The sequence below is a fragment of the Empidonax traillii genome, unplaced genomic scaffold, assembly GCF_003031625.1.
Source record: "Empidonax traillii isolate 1590-97213 ecotype Southwest subspecies unplaced genomic scaffold, ASM303162v1 scaffold717:size860381, whole genome shotgun sequence".
In the NCBI taxonomy this organism is placed as follows: Eukaryota; Metazoa; Chordata; class Aves; order Passeriformes; family Tyrannidae; genus Empidonax; species Empidonax traillii.
In genome coordinates this window covers 293,631-308,810 of record NW_020955910.1, presented here as the reverse complement: position 1 = coordinate 308,810, position 15,180 = coordinate 293,631, and the positions used below count along the sequence as shown (strand labels likewise).

At 55.2% G+C, this 15,180-nt stretch overlaps 3 protein-coding genes across 3 annotated transcripts in view; 2 read left to right on the top strand and 1 right to left on the bottom strand.

Annotated features, from left to right (window-relative positions):
* Positions 1–757: 757 nt before the first annotated feature.
* On the bottom strand, positions 758–6,403 carry ATPAF2 (ATP synthase mitochondrial F1 complex assembly factor 2). Its single transcript, XM_027900294.1, has 8 exons — positions 6,154–6,403; positions 4,940–4,984; positions 4,516–4,661; positions 3,820–3,917; positions 3,079–3,159; positions 2,834–2,946; positions 1,987–2,102; positions 758–1,369 (listed from the first exon to the last, which is right to left on the bottom strand). Exons 1-8 carry the CDS (start codon positions 6,401–6,403, stop codon positions 1,232–1,234), a joined length of 987 nt encoding a protein of 328 aa, XP_027756095.1. The 3' UTR covers positions 758–1,231.
* A 198-nt stretch (positions 6,404–6,601) lies between these two features.
* GID4 (GID complex subunit 4 homolog) lies at positions 6,602–12,452 on the top strand. The gene is made up of 6 exons (XM_027900322.1): positions 6,602–6,935; positions 7,974–8,033; positions 8,591–8,698; positions 9,287–9,388; positions 10,399–10,529; positions 11,635–12,452. Exons 1-6 carry the CDS (start codon positions 6,663–6,665, stop codon positions 11,696–11,698), a joined length of 738 nt encoding a protein of 245 aa, XP_027756123.1. The 5' UTR covers positions 6,602–6,662; the 3' UTR covers positions 11,699–12,452.
* Positions 12,453–14,935: 2,483 nt separating this feature from the next.
* Positions 14,936–15,180, top strand: part of DRG2 (developmentally regulated GTP binding protein 2) — a 10,583-nt gene continuing 10,338 nt past the window's right edge. The window contains exon 1 of the mRNA XM_027900320.1: positions 14,936–15,052. Within this exon, the coding sequence (XP_027756121.1) occupies positions 14,989–15,052 (64 nt within the window). The 5' untranslated portion in view covers positions 14,936–14,988. The remainder of the gene's footprint in view (positions 15,053–15,180) is intronic.

Sequence of the window (15,180 nt, the reverse complement as noted above, 5' to 3'; positions counted from 1 at the left end):
CATGCCTGAAAGCTTTCGGTACCTGCAAGCACAGTGGCAGGAACCTGTGAGCCGCAGGCACGAGGCAGCAGCTCGGGAGAGGAGCGCTCTCCATCAAACCACCCCCGAGATAACAGCAGGTTTCCAGCTCAGCAGGCACAAGGCTGGCGGGGGCTCCGCATGCCTGGGAGCCTCATCTTCCCACCGCCTCTCGCAAGCGGCTTTTCTGCAGCGTGAGCAGAGCAGCCCCCAGCCAGCAGGGAGGGAAATCAATGGTTCCACGGGAGCTCACGCGCCGCCGCTCGCGACAGCCAAGCGAGGAGTCATTAATTCCCCTCCTTGCTCGGTGACAGCCGCTGCCACGCTCGCTTCTGGACAGCTTCTGAGGAGCGGTGCTGGCCGGGGCGGCGCTGCTCCAGGCAGGCAGCAAGGAGGAGGTGGGAAGGTTAAACGAGAGGGTGGTTGCCTGTGCACACCAGGGAGGGAGCGCGTCTCTCGCAAAACCCCGTGGCTGGTGCTGCCTGTCAAGCAGAGATTTATTTCATCCTGCTCCACGCTTCTGAAAATGGCTGGAGCCCAGGTTACCCTCCTCTTGCTCCAGGACTGCACAGTTGTTTCCTTGCTATCTCCTCAGCTGCATGGAGAGGCTGGCACAGTAGTTAAGTGTGTGCTCTGCTCCGTGATTTTAAATGCCTGGAGCCATCCCAGCACCTGCCCAGAGTCAAGCAGCTCAGGACCCGCCCCATGGCTTGGTGATTAAAACAAAGAAACGCACAGCTTTTGGTACCTCGCAGGGGCGAGCCTTTAATGGAACACAGAGACCCTGGTTTTACAGGCAGGCACGCCGAGGGATGAACAACAGATGCAGTGGAGTCTGTTTTCAGATTTCCATAACAAGTGTGTGTCAGGAGCTGGCAGCTATGAAGACATGTGGCATATGCTGGGTATGTCTGTGCCGTGCCCTGCCCAGGAAGCTTTTCTTCCGTAGGAGCTCCTCAGATGAGTTACAGACACCAGGAATGGATGGAGCTGCTGTCCTGGGGAAGCTCACCTTGACCTTTCCTCCTTGTGGGCTCAAACTGCTGGCACTGCTCTGCAGCAGGCAGGCCGAGTGAGGAACTGCCCACAAAGTCAGAGCACGTGAGGCTGATCCCAGGGAAAACAGGATGGCGGGAGTGCCAGGCCTACCATCCACTGGGTCAGGACAGCGATTCCCAGGTGGGAATTTTCTCCTGTGCCCAGCCCAGCTGCCTCAGTCCTGCAACAGCTTGTGTTTTACGGTCGAGCTCTCTGAACAGAGGTGAACAAAGAGAGTCCCAGCTGCTGTGCGGGCACAGAGCTCACACAGGTCGTAGTCGTGGGCCCACTCCACCTTCCCCCAGCGCCGAATCTGAAGGAGAGGAGGAGGAACATGAGGACTTTAGGGAATGAACTGTACTCAGAGCTGCCCAGCAACTCTCAGCCTTCCTTCTCACGTGTCAAGCACAGGTAACCCCCCCAGAACTGTTCTGATCATTGATGGCTGGGGTAAGGACATCTCCAGATGAGGACATGCTTCATCTGTACTGGGGGTCTGAGGCAAAGCCCCTTCAAAGGACAGTGAAAAGATTCCCAACTTCAGCAACTTTTGGGGCAGGGAGAGCTTCACACCAGGCTAACTTCCAGCAAGCTCGGTAGCTTGGCATCTACCAAGGCCTCCAGGCTGGATAACCCACAGCAAGAGAAGCCAGCCACAACTTTGCACTTCAGATTAGAGAGGGAGAAAAGCAGCCATCTGGGTTCTGTGAAAAGGAACTGGCAGCCCTGGGAGCACTCTGGGCTGTTGTGCCCGTGGTGTTGCTCTGCAGCAGCACGCTCCAAACGCTCTCAGACGTGGAGACCGGTGGAGTGGAACGTCTCCTGCTATAGCAGGCACTTCCCTTGGCAGTTATTTGTGGTGGGGGATGCATTTGTCATGCTGAGATTATTGCTATTTGAATTATAGGGCTGTTTTGTAACATAATTTACCTGGTATTCTTCCTCCAGGCGAGACAGAAGCACAGCTTTCTCTACTGTAATGTGCCTGTCAATCAGGCCCATGGACAGGATCAGCGATTTCAGCTGGGTGATTACAAATTCTATGCCTGGAAGGGAATAACCCAAAACAAACAATATTCATGGCTGTTTTCTGCAGCTTTACAGCAGCATCTTCACACACACTGAGGAGGCAGGGAGGGTCTGATAACCCCTCAGGGAGGGCCAGTGATCCTCCCACCTGCACCTGGACACTCAGATCTGTTGTTTAACAGCAGGCACAGAGCACTGTGCCGGCCCTGCCACCACAGTGACAAAGGCCATGCCCTGGACACCACCTCCTTTTAGTCTGCCACAAGCCCTCCCTGTGCAAAGGGAAGGGATATCCATCCAGGCCTGAGCATTCTGTGTCTTTTGTGGGTTTCACTGCCTGCTGCTCTTTCAGGTCCTGAGCAGAGCAAACGTCACTTCATCTCTTTATCTTTTAGGTGCCATTCAGCAGGTTCAGGCAAGAACAAGCGGGTTATAAGGATGAAAAAGTGAGGACAGGGCGCAGTGTGGGCACTTTGGAGTACTAAGCCCCATTTCTTTTCCTGGTAACAAAGCTGGGGATTAAATAATTAGAAGGTTTGGCCTTAAAGGAGTTATTTGTGCTAAGGGAGCAACCAGCTTATGGGCCAGCATGGTCAGACCCTGAATGCCAGTGGCACTGGGGAGAGTCCCTGCCCGTGACAAACACAGCAAACCTCAACACTCTAAGTAAGCAGGAGAAGAAAAACATTATGGACACTCCCTGCCCTGTGGAGAGGCACCACCTCTTCACTGGCCCAGCCCTTCTCACCTTGCAGGGCCCACATGTTGTAGGATGCCAGATGGCTGATGAAGGTCTCCTTGGTGCTGGCTGGGATGTTGGGCCCCAGGATGCTGGTCGAGGAGCCAATTGTCACGTTGTACCTGGAATGACCACCCAAGCCCTTGGAAGAGCACAGGGCTCACAGAGCTGCGGCTCTGGCAGCCACAAGCACCAGAGCTCCTGGGCTCAGCAGGGCAGGGCATAATCAGACAAAAACACCTTTGGGCTCTTACCTCTTCTCAGCCCAGTCAACCACTGGATCCCACTCATTCTTCTGCAGCTCTGCCAAGCCTGGAGGCTCCTCCACACGATAGCTGGGACAAAACCACACTGGATGGTCACTCCCCGGCTGGGACATCCCTCTGGGAAGGACACTGACCCCACCAGACCACAGCAAGAGCAACAAGGGCCTGCTGTCCACCCACTCTTCCCTAAATTGGGAGCTTTTTTTTTTGTTGTTCCAGGAAGGACAATTCTATCTTACTACAAAACAGAGCAGTGAACTGGCCAACTGAAAATTGCAGGTAGCCCGAAGCCACAAGATGCAGTGGGATTTAGCAGTTACAGGAGGGGACAAATCCCACTGGAATTCTGTGTGGGACCACTCGTGCCCCTCCTTGCCCAGCAGCTCAGTTCAGCATTCCCTGCCCTCAGTCTGACCAAAGCCATGGGGGAGGGCCAAGGGCCTGTTTCCCTCTCCCTCCAGGAGCTGTGCAGCTGCCAGTGGAGTCTGGGACTCTGACACAGGAGCAGCAGAGTTTCCTTTAAAGAAAGAAGGGCATTTTGCTACAGGTACAAGCAGTTTGAAGTGTCTGTACTGGCACAGGAGCACCAAGGACCGGTCTAAACTAATTCAAACCCTCTGGCCCAAACCAGCACAGATCAGAGCCCTGCCATGACCAGGTTACAGCAGACGTTTGCCCTCACTTTCCCCAACCACCTTCCCAAAATCCAGCTGGGCCTCCACCTCGTACCAGAGAGTGTCTGTCTCCAGGAACTTCACGGCCGCTCGGATCAGCTGCGTTTTGTTCCGCTGCGTGGGATTGTCCAGCGCCGTGTTGCACAGAGTGGTCTGGGGACAAAGGCAGTTTAAACTGCTGCTATTCAAGGCTGGGAGAGGCAGCAGCTTCCATGGTACAATGTCAAGAAGATACGGAGGAATTCGTGGCATATGGAGAATCGAGGGGTGCAGCTAAAATGGGGTGTAGGGCCAGAACGTGGCTCGGGTAATAGGAATCTTCTCAAATCTTTCAGAACTTTTGGAATTAGTCCACTAAGCAGCAGGGACGAGGGTTCATGGACTGCTCATCATTTCCTCCTGCCCCTCGCTATTCCCAATAACACTGTCCAGCCCCTTCTCAAGGCCCCACAGTGACAGAGACTCCCCCTAGACAAGCACCCAGCCAGTATCTAATCACCCTCACAGCTGCAGGCTGCCCAGAGAAAGTCCTGACCTCTTGTCCCTGTTTCCATGGGCAGCAGGACAGAATCACAGAATCTCTTAGGTTGGAAAAAATCTCCAAGATCATCATATCCAACCTTTGACCAATCAACTACACCAGAGCAGAGAATGCCACATCCAGTCATTAGGAGCAGGACAACCTGCTCCCTCCACATCCTGCATCTGGACACCTTTTGGAGGTCTCAGCATCCCACCCTGCTGCACTCACCAGGTGCATTGTGTAGAACTTGATGGTGTCCTTCTGGGAATCCCACTCCGTTGCCACTGCAATGGCCAAGGCCTCGCTGGGGACAGTGAAGAGCTTGGCCTGGGGCGTTTTCAGCTTTCGGTGGTCCAGGTTTATTTCAAAGCCTCCTGGGGAATCAGAGTAGAAATCCTGGGGAATCAAAGAGGAGCAGGCACTAAGGAACAACAGACAACCCCACAGCGGGAGCAGAGTCAGAGCTGGAGCTGAGGGGACGAGGGACCAGGAATGCTCAAGTTTCCCACCAGGCAGCTTTGCCACAGAGGAGGAAGGGGCAGAGCAGCTGGTGACAAACACCTGCCTCACACAGCCCGGGCTGTGGGAGCCACGCTGATGTGGTGTGGGGTGGTGACACCACTCCCAGGGACCATCCCACGGCCCTACTCACCTTCTCCTTGCGAGATGCTCACATTCTGGTAGAACCTCTTCCTCTCTGGGGACAGAAACAGCGTCATTCAGGTGGCACTTAGAGGAGATTCAGCCCCTTCCCCTGCTCCCCATCACAGCCCAGAACAGACAGAGCCCCCAGTGCTGTCGAGGTGGCCTGGCCACAAAAATCCAGCCCCTCATCCACAGCTTCCCAGCACTACCCCACTGCAATGAGCTCCACTCGGCTGGGAAGCACTGGGAAACTGGTGACAACCAGAGTCCACAGCTGGGAAGTGAATGGAACCAGCTGCACTCCTGCCAGGCTGGGGGCTCAGCTCCCTCTGCACTGCCCTCCAGTGAGTTCCAGAGTGTAGCAGGGGTGGTTTCCAAAGCAGACCTGTCCCAGCACTCCCAGTTTTGCTTTGAGATCAAACACACTCCCAACACCTGAGAGCAGGACTACATGTATTCCAAAGGATGACAAGGCTCCCACAAGGCAGGAAGAATCCACAATCCTTGACAACAGCAACCAGGTTGTTAATCCCAAACCCAAAAATCTGCCATGTGAACGGCACAGCAAGCAGGTCAGGCTGCAGGTCTGTTATTCCAGGTTAAAAAAACTCCACGTTCCCGCTGTGGAAATGGAAGGATTTGCTCAGGCTCAGCGACCTGTGAGTTTTGGGGCCTCAGAAAGCGCCACAGGCACAGCTCTAAAAACAGACTGATGTGTGTGTGTTCCCCAGAGGAGCCCTGAGGCACATCAGTGAGCTCCCAAAACCCTGCCATGAGTCACCGCGACTCTGCAGCCTCACCTCGGACAGAACGAGACTGATCCTACTGCCCTCAAACCCAAACGATTCCAGCAAAATCTGGGCAGGGGTTACACGGCCCAGAACACGCCTGAATACACCGCCCCCTCCCCGGCTGGGTCCCATCCCCCCAGAATCCCGAGAAAAAAACCAAAACACAAAAGAACCACGAGTGAGACACCGGTGCGCTGCAGACTCAGCCGTGCTGCCAGCGAACCCCCCGGCTCCGAATGGCCTCCAAAGCCCCGATCGGGGCACAGGGGGCAGCCCCGGCACCGGGACCGCTCTCTGCCCGTGGGAAGCCCGGTCCACACGGGACCGTTCCCCTCCCGCCCTCAGCGCTCCGATCCCAACCCTGCCCTGGCCCGGGGTAACCTGGAGGACCCCCGGGCAGCGCCTCCCTCCCCCAAGGGCGCTCCCTCACCTCCCGGCGGGGCATAGGCCCGGCGCCCGCACGGCCCCGCCGCGCCGCTCCCGCCAGCCCCAGAAGGCAACCGAGGGAGCCAGGCGGGCAGGCAGCGACCCCGCAGCAGCCGACGACACCCGCGCCACATCGCGACAGCCCCGACACACCCCCACCACCCGCCCCCTCGGCCGCGCTCAGCGCCGCTCCCTGGGCGCCGCCATCTTGCCGGTGGCCTCGACCAATCCCCGCCGCGAACTACATTTCCCATCGGCGCCCAGCGGCGGCCTCTCAACCAATCGGCTCCGCCACGGCGCTGCCCTCAACCAATCAGCGCGGCGGCGGAGCCGCTCTCGACCAATCAGGGCGGCGGCGGCGGAGGCGCTGCCGGGAGGGCTCCCCCCCCCCCCGGACTCCGGCGGCGGCCTCGGCGTGAGGGAGAAGCGGAGCGGGCGGTGCTCCCCCTTCCCTTCCCCTCCCCGGGCCTCGCCCCGGCCCCGGCCACGCTGGCGCCCGGGGACCCCCCCGAGATGCCTGTCCGGAGCGAGCGGCGTCGCGCCGGAGGGCCTGGAGGCGGCTCGTCATCATCATCATCCTCATCATCGTCGTCCTCCTCCTCCTCCTCCTCGTCGTCCTCCTCGCCCGCCACCGGCGGGGGAGCGGCCGCCAGCAGCCTGGTGCCGCCGCCCCCCATCAACACGGCGCAGCCCGGCGTGGCCACCTCGCTGCTGTACAGCGGCGCCAAGTTCCGGGGGCAGCAGCGCAGCAAAGGCAACGCTTATGAGGTGGAGGTCGTCATGCAGGTAATGGGGGGGCCCCCTCCCCGCCATTACACGAGCCCCTGGCGGGGCGGGAGCGGCCACCGCGGGCCCCTTGCGACAGCACCCGCATCACCTCCCATCCCTTCGGTTTCTTCACTAAACATCCTTAAACATCATAAGGGGGTGCCCGGAGTCTCCGTGCCTGGAGGTGTTTTAAGGGGGGGGTCGCCTGGCGGGTTGGGGGCTCGATCTCAGAGAGGGGTCTTTTCCCGGCCTAAATGGACTCCGTGGTGCCCGCGTTTATGCGTAATTCTCCCTGACTGTGCTAGAAACGCTGTGGTGTTTTTTGTTGGTTTGTTTTTGGGTTTTTTTTATGCTGAAAATCGATGCTTTTTTTTTTTTTTTTTGCCAAAAAGGCGGGTGGTTTTGCCGGGTGTCAGCTGAGGAGAGAAGAGGGATGAAGGGGGGGCTGCCAGCTCTGCCCGTGCTGAGCTCAGGGAAACGTCGCCGGGGTCTTTGATCACAGGTGGGGAGGGAAGATCCATCATCTCGCAGCTGAGGTTTGCACTTCCCCGAATAGCTCGCATACCCCGGAGATGCCAAGGGAAAAAGCTTGGAAAATCCCCTGGTTTTGGAGGTGCTTTTTGGAGGAGCAGGCCTGGTTTCTGCACAGAAAAAGCAGAGAGGTGCAAACTGATAACTCCTAAGACAAGTGGCATGAAAGATTGAGATTTAGGAGAAGGGCCTCCTGCAAAGTGCTGGGAGGTGTGTGGGTGATTCTGCCAGGGATGCTTTTACTCGGAGAACTCTGTGGGTTGGATTCCTTCCGGCTGGAAAGTGGGGTTTGCTTCCTGCTGGCGATTTCTGGGCACAGGGTGCTGCCTTGGAAACAGGCCTGGGATGTGGAGGTTGTCACAGGTGAGCTGGGCACCTGTAAATGATCTTTCCAGGTTGTTCCCAGCGTGGGGAAGGGCTGGCAGCTGTACCAGCTGAAGCTGAAATTATCCTTGGAAGGGTTAGGAGCTGCTTTGGATCAATCATGTACCTGTTTTTATGGTTGGACTTCGCACTCTTTTCTAGCATGTGGATATGGAAAACTCCTATCTCTGCGGATACTTGAAGATTAAAGGCCTTACAGAGGTGAGTGTTCACTGCAAAACAGCACAAAAAGGTGCTGTTTAAAGGCTTTCTTTTTTTATTTTCCTGGTGGGGTAGGAGAAGCTGCTGCCAGAAATGGGAAGTGGAGGGATTGAGCATGTTGTGGATTTGATCATGGGATATCCACTGGGGAGTGGTGCTGGCTGTAAATGTCACTGGTAATTGTCCAGCTGGAAGCTTCCAAGGATCATTAAGGTTGGGAAAGCCCTCTGAGATCATCCAATCCAACCATTAACCCAGCACTGCCATGTTAGCACTAAACCACGTCCCCAGGTGCCACATCCACATGTTTCTTGAACACTTGCAGGGGTGGTGATTCCACCACTGCCCTGGGCAGCTCTGCCAATGCCTGACCATGCTGTCAGTGAAGAAATGTTTCCTGATATCCAACCTGAGGTGTGGGGCAGGAGGGACCTTGGATTTCCCGGCGCTGTCACTGTGAGATGCGTTTTGCTGAGCTCAAGGAGCTCTGTCAGCATTTGGGTTTGTGTCTGTCGGTGACAGTTCTGACTCCACCTGTTGTCTCTCCTCTCTCCCAGGAGTACCCAACCCTCACCACGTTCTTTGAAGGCGAGATAATCAGTAAGAAACACCCGTTCCTAACACGCAAGTGGGACGCTGACGAAGATGTGGATCGTAAACACTGGGTAAATAAATCTGGGATACCTGTGGGTCTGGGAAGCTGCTGGGGAGAAGAGGTGTGCCCATGGACGAGCTGTCAGAAAGGCCTGGAAACATCTCGTTTTTGGGTGTTTTCCTCCTTCCCCGACTGGGAAGTCACTTCAGCAAACTGTGATCTGTGATGAGAGGAGAGGACATCTTGTTTTCCACTTGCTGTCCCTGGGGTTGGAAGGCAGCAGGATCAATCCCCATCTCTTGACTCCCTAAGAGAACACACTCCTTATTTTTGAGGAAAAAATGGAGTGGAGAAGGGGAGAGGGTACCAACCCTGGCAGTTGGTACCTGTCTCTCTGCTCGGGGCAGGGTCTTCCTGTTGCTGTGCTCTGGGGCCACAGCAGCCATGACCTTGCTGTTTGCCAGGCTTTGGTGTTTATTATGCTACTTTCAAAATATTTTCCTCTGTAAGTGTAGGAGCTTCTCCAGCTGGGCTGGATATGGCTGTGGGTGTCAGTAGTTTTACCCTCCTAAACAACAGCTGACACTAGAGCTCTACTCCTGGAATAAGCAACCTGTTTTGTTTTTCTTTTTTTTTCTTCTTTTTTTTTTTGTTTCAGGGAAAGTTCCAGGCTTTTTACCAGTATGCAAAAACATTTAACTCTGATGACTTTGATTATGAAGATCTGAAAAACGGGGACTATGTCTTCATGAGATGGAAGGTAAACTCTGCATGTCTGCTTCTCTGATGAGCTGCTTGCCAGCCACTGGTAAAGGCTTGTGGTGCCTGAAAGCTTCTTCAGCTCTGATGATTTAATGAAGGATCTTATCCTACCAACCCCAAAACCCACTGTACTTGCAAGTTGCAGTGTGACTCGTGTCTAGCCAGCTAATTGTGTCCTTAAGGGCTGCAGTCATGGCTAAAAACACAACAGGAAAATCTTGCTTGGTGGTGCTTCAGAGGATGAGAGAATTGGTGTCTCCAGCCACTGTGTGGGACCTGGGTGTCTTTGATTTAGAGTGGCCACTCTGCACCTCTGTTTGTCAGCTGGGAACATCAGAGAGTCACCACAGGATGCTTTGGGTTGGAAGGGACTTAAAGCTCATCTAGTTCAACCCAGGGACACCTTCCCCTATCCCAGGTTGCTCCAAGCCCTGTCTAACCTGACCTTGGACACTCCAGGGATGGGGCAGCCACAGCTTCTCTGGGCAACCTGTGCCAGGGCCTCCCCACCCTCACAGGGAAGGATTTCTTCCTAGTATTTAATCTAAATTTCCCCTCTGTCAGTGTGAAGCCATCCCCCCTTGTGGTGTCCCTCCATTCCCTGGGAAAAGTGTCTCTCCAGCTTTTTCACAAGCCCTGACAAGTCTGGAAAAGCTGCAGTAAGATCTGATCTCCCTGGAGCCTTCCCTTCACTCTCAGGCTCTGATTCCCAATTTTGCAATTGGCTTCTGGTTCACAAGGGGCAGGTGTTGAACTGAAACTGATCTTCTGCACTCTTAAAAACTGATTCTGTTCTCAGTTCTCCACTTCCCTGTGAGATGCCTGTGGTGGCAGGTGGTGAAGGGACACTCTGGTCTCTGGTCTGGCCTGCTGCAAGTGCAGGGAGAGCTCAGCCAGGAATGTCTTCGTGTTAGTGGGTGCCAATACTTGGTTTGGGAGGGCAGATTGGGGTAGGGTGGGGTTATATTCGACCAACATTTTAAAATGCAGCCTGTATTTCTTGTGCAGGAGCAGTTCCTAGTCCCAGATCACACCATCAAGGACATCAGTGGTGCTTCCTTTGCTGGTTTCTATTACATCTGCTTCCAGAAGTCAGCAGCATCTATAGAGGGCTATTACTACCATAGGAGTTCAGAATGGTAAGGAAGCCTCCTGCCTCCTGAGGGCTCAAACCAGGCTGTGACTCCTGTCCTGCTCATCCACAGCCTCGGGAGTGTCCAGGCAGGAGGTTCAGGCAGAAGGAGGGGTGTGGGCTGTGCTTGGCCTGAGCTTGGGGCAGCCCATTGGTGTGGTATGAAGTGCTGCCCTTTTGGTGTGGGGTGGAAATTTGGGCTGGCAAGGTGGAGTAGGGGAAGGTACAGGATCTGGAGAGGGTGTTAGGGGGGCCTTTGAGAGGCAGTTTGGTGCCTTCTCACACGTAACAGTTTGAGTGTTGTTCCCTTCAGGCAGAAATCCTGTCAGGCCAAGGCTTTGTATTCCGGGGTCCTTGGAGTCTTGCTTTAAGACAACAGAGCAGTCAAGGCTAATTGGAGGGGGTTTTGTTGGAGAGCTCTTTTCCCTTGGATCATTGTCCTGAGCAGCAAGTGAAGCTCTCAGGGGGAGGGAAGGAAGCAGGAGACTTTCAGACACATCCCCTGGAGCTGAGCTTTGAAAGACTTGAGTGTTAATTTGTACTTGTAGCAAACGCTGTTTGAACATGAAAGTTGTTGAACTTCAAAGAGTGTCCAAAAAAACCCCACCACAGGCAGCCCACCTGGAACGCTGCCTGGCTGCAGGTGGCTCAGAGGCACCAGAGTGGGAATCATGGAATCATTAAGGTTGGAAAAGACCTCCAAAATTGAGTCCAACCCTCTACCAAATCCCACCATTCCTACTAAACCCTGAGTGCCAAGTCTGCTTGTTTTCTGAACACTTGCAGGGATGGTGACTCCACCACTTCCCTGGGCAGCCCGTTCTAGGGTTTATCCACTCTTTCAGTGAAGTATTTCTTTCCTAATATCCAACCTGAACCTCTTCTGGCACAACTTGAAAACATTTCTCCTTGTCCTGTCAAGAGACCGACCCCCACCTGGCTCCAGCCTCCTGTCAGGGAATTGTTCAGGGTGGTGAGGAGTCCCGATGGGATTTTGGCACTGTGGGGAGTGGATGTTGGATGCCTGAACACCTCTGAGACTGTAAAGGGGGAGAGAAGAGCCAGCAGGAGCTCCCTGTAATCGTCTCCTCCACGTTTTCCTTCTCTCCCAGGTATCAGTCATTGAATTTAACTCACGTTCCTGAGCACAGTGCTCCTATCTACGAATTCCGATGACAGTCCGGATCTGATACCACCCAGAAGCAAACCGGGCAGGAGAGAGCATGGCCTGCCAGGAGAACTGTGTCCCTGTGGGAGCACGGGAATGCACTCTTCTCTCCTGCCCCTTGGACTTGCCAGAGAGAGCCTGGATGTTAACTCACCCAGCCCGAGGAGCTGCTGGAGCTTGATTCTCCCTCCTGTCGAGTGGCCATTTGATCTTTACTCTGGTTTTAAGCTACTTTAATGCACTTTCTTGTTGCACAGCTCGTTTCTCTGTCACTGAAGTTCCTCCCAGCTCTCCTTTGGAAGCTGTTTCTCAGTAGCTGGAATCAGTGCTCTGGCTTCTGAGTAATAAGGAAATGTAAGCTCAGGGCTTATATTTTCCTTGTTTTCATCCTGATGTGGATTGAAGTTGCTGGGATCTGGGTTTGTTGCCCAGATTTCCAGCTCTGATGCTCCCAGAGCCGGGTCCTGGGTGTGAGGCTCAGCTGTGGAGTCTGATGGGGAGTGTTGGCAGAGGTAAGGCTGGAATGAGGCTTTGCTGGCTAACAAGGTTAGCCAGGGCTGCAGATCTGTCAGGAACACCGGCCCTTTGGAGCTGGGAGCTGTTCCCGTGTCTGGATACGCCACTGGGAATTAATTTGATGTACGGACTTCCAGGCTCTCAGTAAAGTGGATCTGAACTCTGCTTGTAGGTGTATATTTGCTCTTTACTTAAGTTAAGGGTAAAAAAAAAAAAAAGGAAAAAAAAAAGACAAAAAAAAAAGACTTTTATTAAAAAATATATATATATCTATTTTTATGGTTCCTTTTCCAAAGGACCCTATGGCAAATGCACAAATACTCGATTCCATGTTACCGTTTTCACATTGAAAACCAGGAATGTCTGTGTTTTTATATCCGTGTATGTATCCAGCTCAGCTTTGGGAACGTATCTGGGGCGCAAGCTCTGAGCAGGGTCACCCTGGCACTGCTCAGCGTTTGTCCTCACCCTTCATGCTTCACCACCACTGCTTGACACCTTTTTACAAGGAAAAAAATAAGAAAAAAAGGAGAAAAAAAAAACAAAAAAACCCCTCCCAGTAGCTCCCTCTGACTCTGAATGTTCCAAGTGACACGACTTAAGGCTCCGTGTGCCAAAGTGTGTGTGTGTGTGTGTGTGTGTGTGTGTGTATGGATGTGTGGGGTGGGTTTTTTTTTTTCAAAGACACTTTAAAACTTGGCCTCAGTTGTGTTTTTACCGTGTCAGTCCCAGCTGAGGGGCTTTTGTGAGAGTTCAGTTTGCCTTTTTCTGGCTGGTTTAGAACCCAAGCCCCTCTGGGCAGGCTCGTGGCACGGGTGGGTGCCGAGGACGGGTTTTTCCGCCGGGGAGAGGGGAGCGAAGCCTCTGAGGTGCTTTGGGTTTGCTTCTTTTGAACTAACTTCCTTCTTTTTTGGCAGCAGTTGAATCGCTTGTTTAAGCCTTAACGAGGAAGGATTCAGGGCTTGCTGAGCCCCTTTCCTCTGCTCCAGGTCGGGATCTTGCGTGGTCAGGCTGGTCTCGGGAGATGATGCGGAATTCGGCCGCCTCGTGCGTGCCGTGCTCCGTGGATCAGCCCTTCTCCCCAGGGAGAGGTGTTGGGGGAGAAGGGGGAGACCTGGCCCTTCCAGGGAGTGTGTGCTGGTGCCTTGGCCGTTGCAGGAGGATGTGTAGGGAAGCATGGAGATGATTTGGGGCTGCGGGCAAAGCAGTTGGGAAGTGCATTCCTGTTTTATTCTGCTCCTCTCGGAGGAACTCGGCCCCTCTTGGGGCGAGGGGTTTCCTCACGGATGGTGCTGGGAGATGTCCTGGTTTTAGAGGTGAAAACCTGTGGTGCTGCTCCACGGTGGGGGTGAAGCCTCCTGCCAGGTGCTGTGTGGGTGCAGGGACCTGGCTCCAAGGGCTCTTCCCAGCCCTCCCGAGCTGTCTGTGCAATATTGGAGGTGGCACCAGTGTCCCTGTGCTCCCAGGGCTGTCAGTGCCAGTGGGACACTTGGATTGCTGGCATGGTTTAGGTGACTCTGGTTGTTGGCAGGAGCTGAGTTGGGAGGGTCCTGTGGGTGTGTAACTGTCCCAAAACCTCTGAGGTTTTTCCTTGAGACTTGATATGTCGCGAGAAGGGTGTGGAAGGAGCATCCTGCTCTCTGCTTGTCTCCTTCCCACCGTCCTGAAAGGAGTTTCAGCTGAATTCCAGAACTGTCTGGATTTGACACGTGGTGGGTGCAGAGCAGGTCGAGGAGCCGAGGGGTTCACGGGGGCTGTCGAGGTGTGGATTTTCCCTCCTCGAGAGGCTTTGCTTTGGTTTTCCTTTTCTTTGACTTGTTTGAGCTGAGGAGGAACGTTACGCATGTCCTGGTGTGGTGAGAGAGAAGGGCCCAGGGGAGGATTTTGGGGGGCAGAGGTGAGAAATGGGGTGTTTGGGGCTGGGAGAGGTGATGGTGTCTCTTGGCCTGTGCTGTGTGGGAGCAGAAGGGTGTCCATGTGGGATGGATGGAGAGGGGGCCGAGGAGGTGCTTTGTGGAGCGATCAACGTCCAAATTAAACATGAACTGTATTTGAAAGGTCTGTGTCCATGTGTGTTTGTCCAGCAAAGCACTTCACACTTCTAGGGCGTTGCTGTGCTTCATCTCCTCCCTCAAGGGCTTCTCCAGGAGTCCCATCAGCTGCTGGTGGCCTTAATTCAGAAGATCACAGAATTCTTTTCATTGGAAAAGAACTCCCAAGTCCACCCTGTGCCTGATCCCCACCTTGTCACCCAGCCCAGAGCACTGAGTTCCACAGCCAGTCCTTCCTTGGACACCTCCAGGGATGGGGACTCCAAACCTCCCTGGGCAGCCCCTGCCAAGGCCTGACCACCCTTTCCATGGAGAAATTCCTCCTCATGGCCAACCTGAGAACCTCCTCTGGAGGCAGTTTCTTGTACTCTTGCTGGTTCCCGACCCCGCCCTGGCTCCAGCTCCTGTCAGGATCCACCTTAGTTAGAGGGGCAGGAGTGGGGCAGCCCCGCTGCGGGGCTTCCCTCGAAGCTTCCTGCTTCCTGCGGCAGTTCCCTGCGAGCAGCTCCCTCCGCAGCCCCATTCCCCGCCGCTCTCGCTGCCACCCGTGTCCCCTCCCCACCCACTCGTGTCCCCGCCGGGGTCCCCTGGCGGTGGCGGCGGGCGGAACGCGCGGTGCGGGGCGCGGGGCGCGGGCGGAGCGCGCGGGGCGCGGGGCCGGCCCGGACGCGTGACGGGGACGGACAGGCCGGGCCGGCGGCGCTTCCGGCGGGCGCGGAGCGGGGTCCGCCATGGGAATCCTGGAGAAGATCTCGGAGATCGAGAAGGAGATCGCCCGCACGCAGAAGAACAAAGGTGCGGGGCGCGGGAGGGCGCCAGGGGGACCGCGGGGACGGCGGGCGGGCACAGCCCGGGCGGGGGTGATGGAGGGGCTGGGAGAGGGTGAGGGGGATGAGGGAGTGGGATGTGAGGGGTACGGGGAG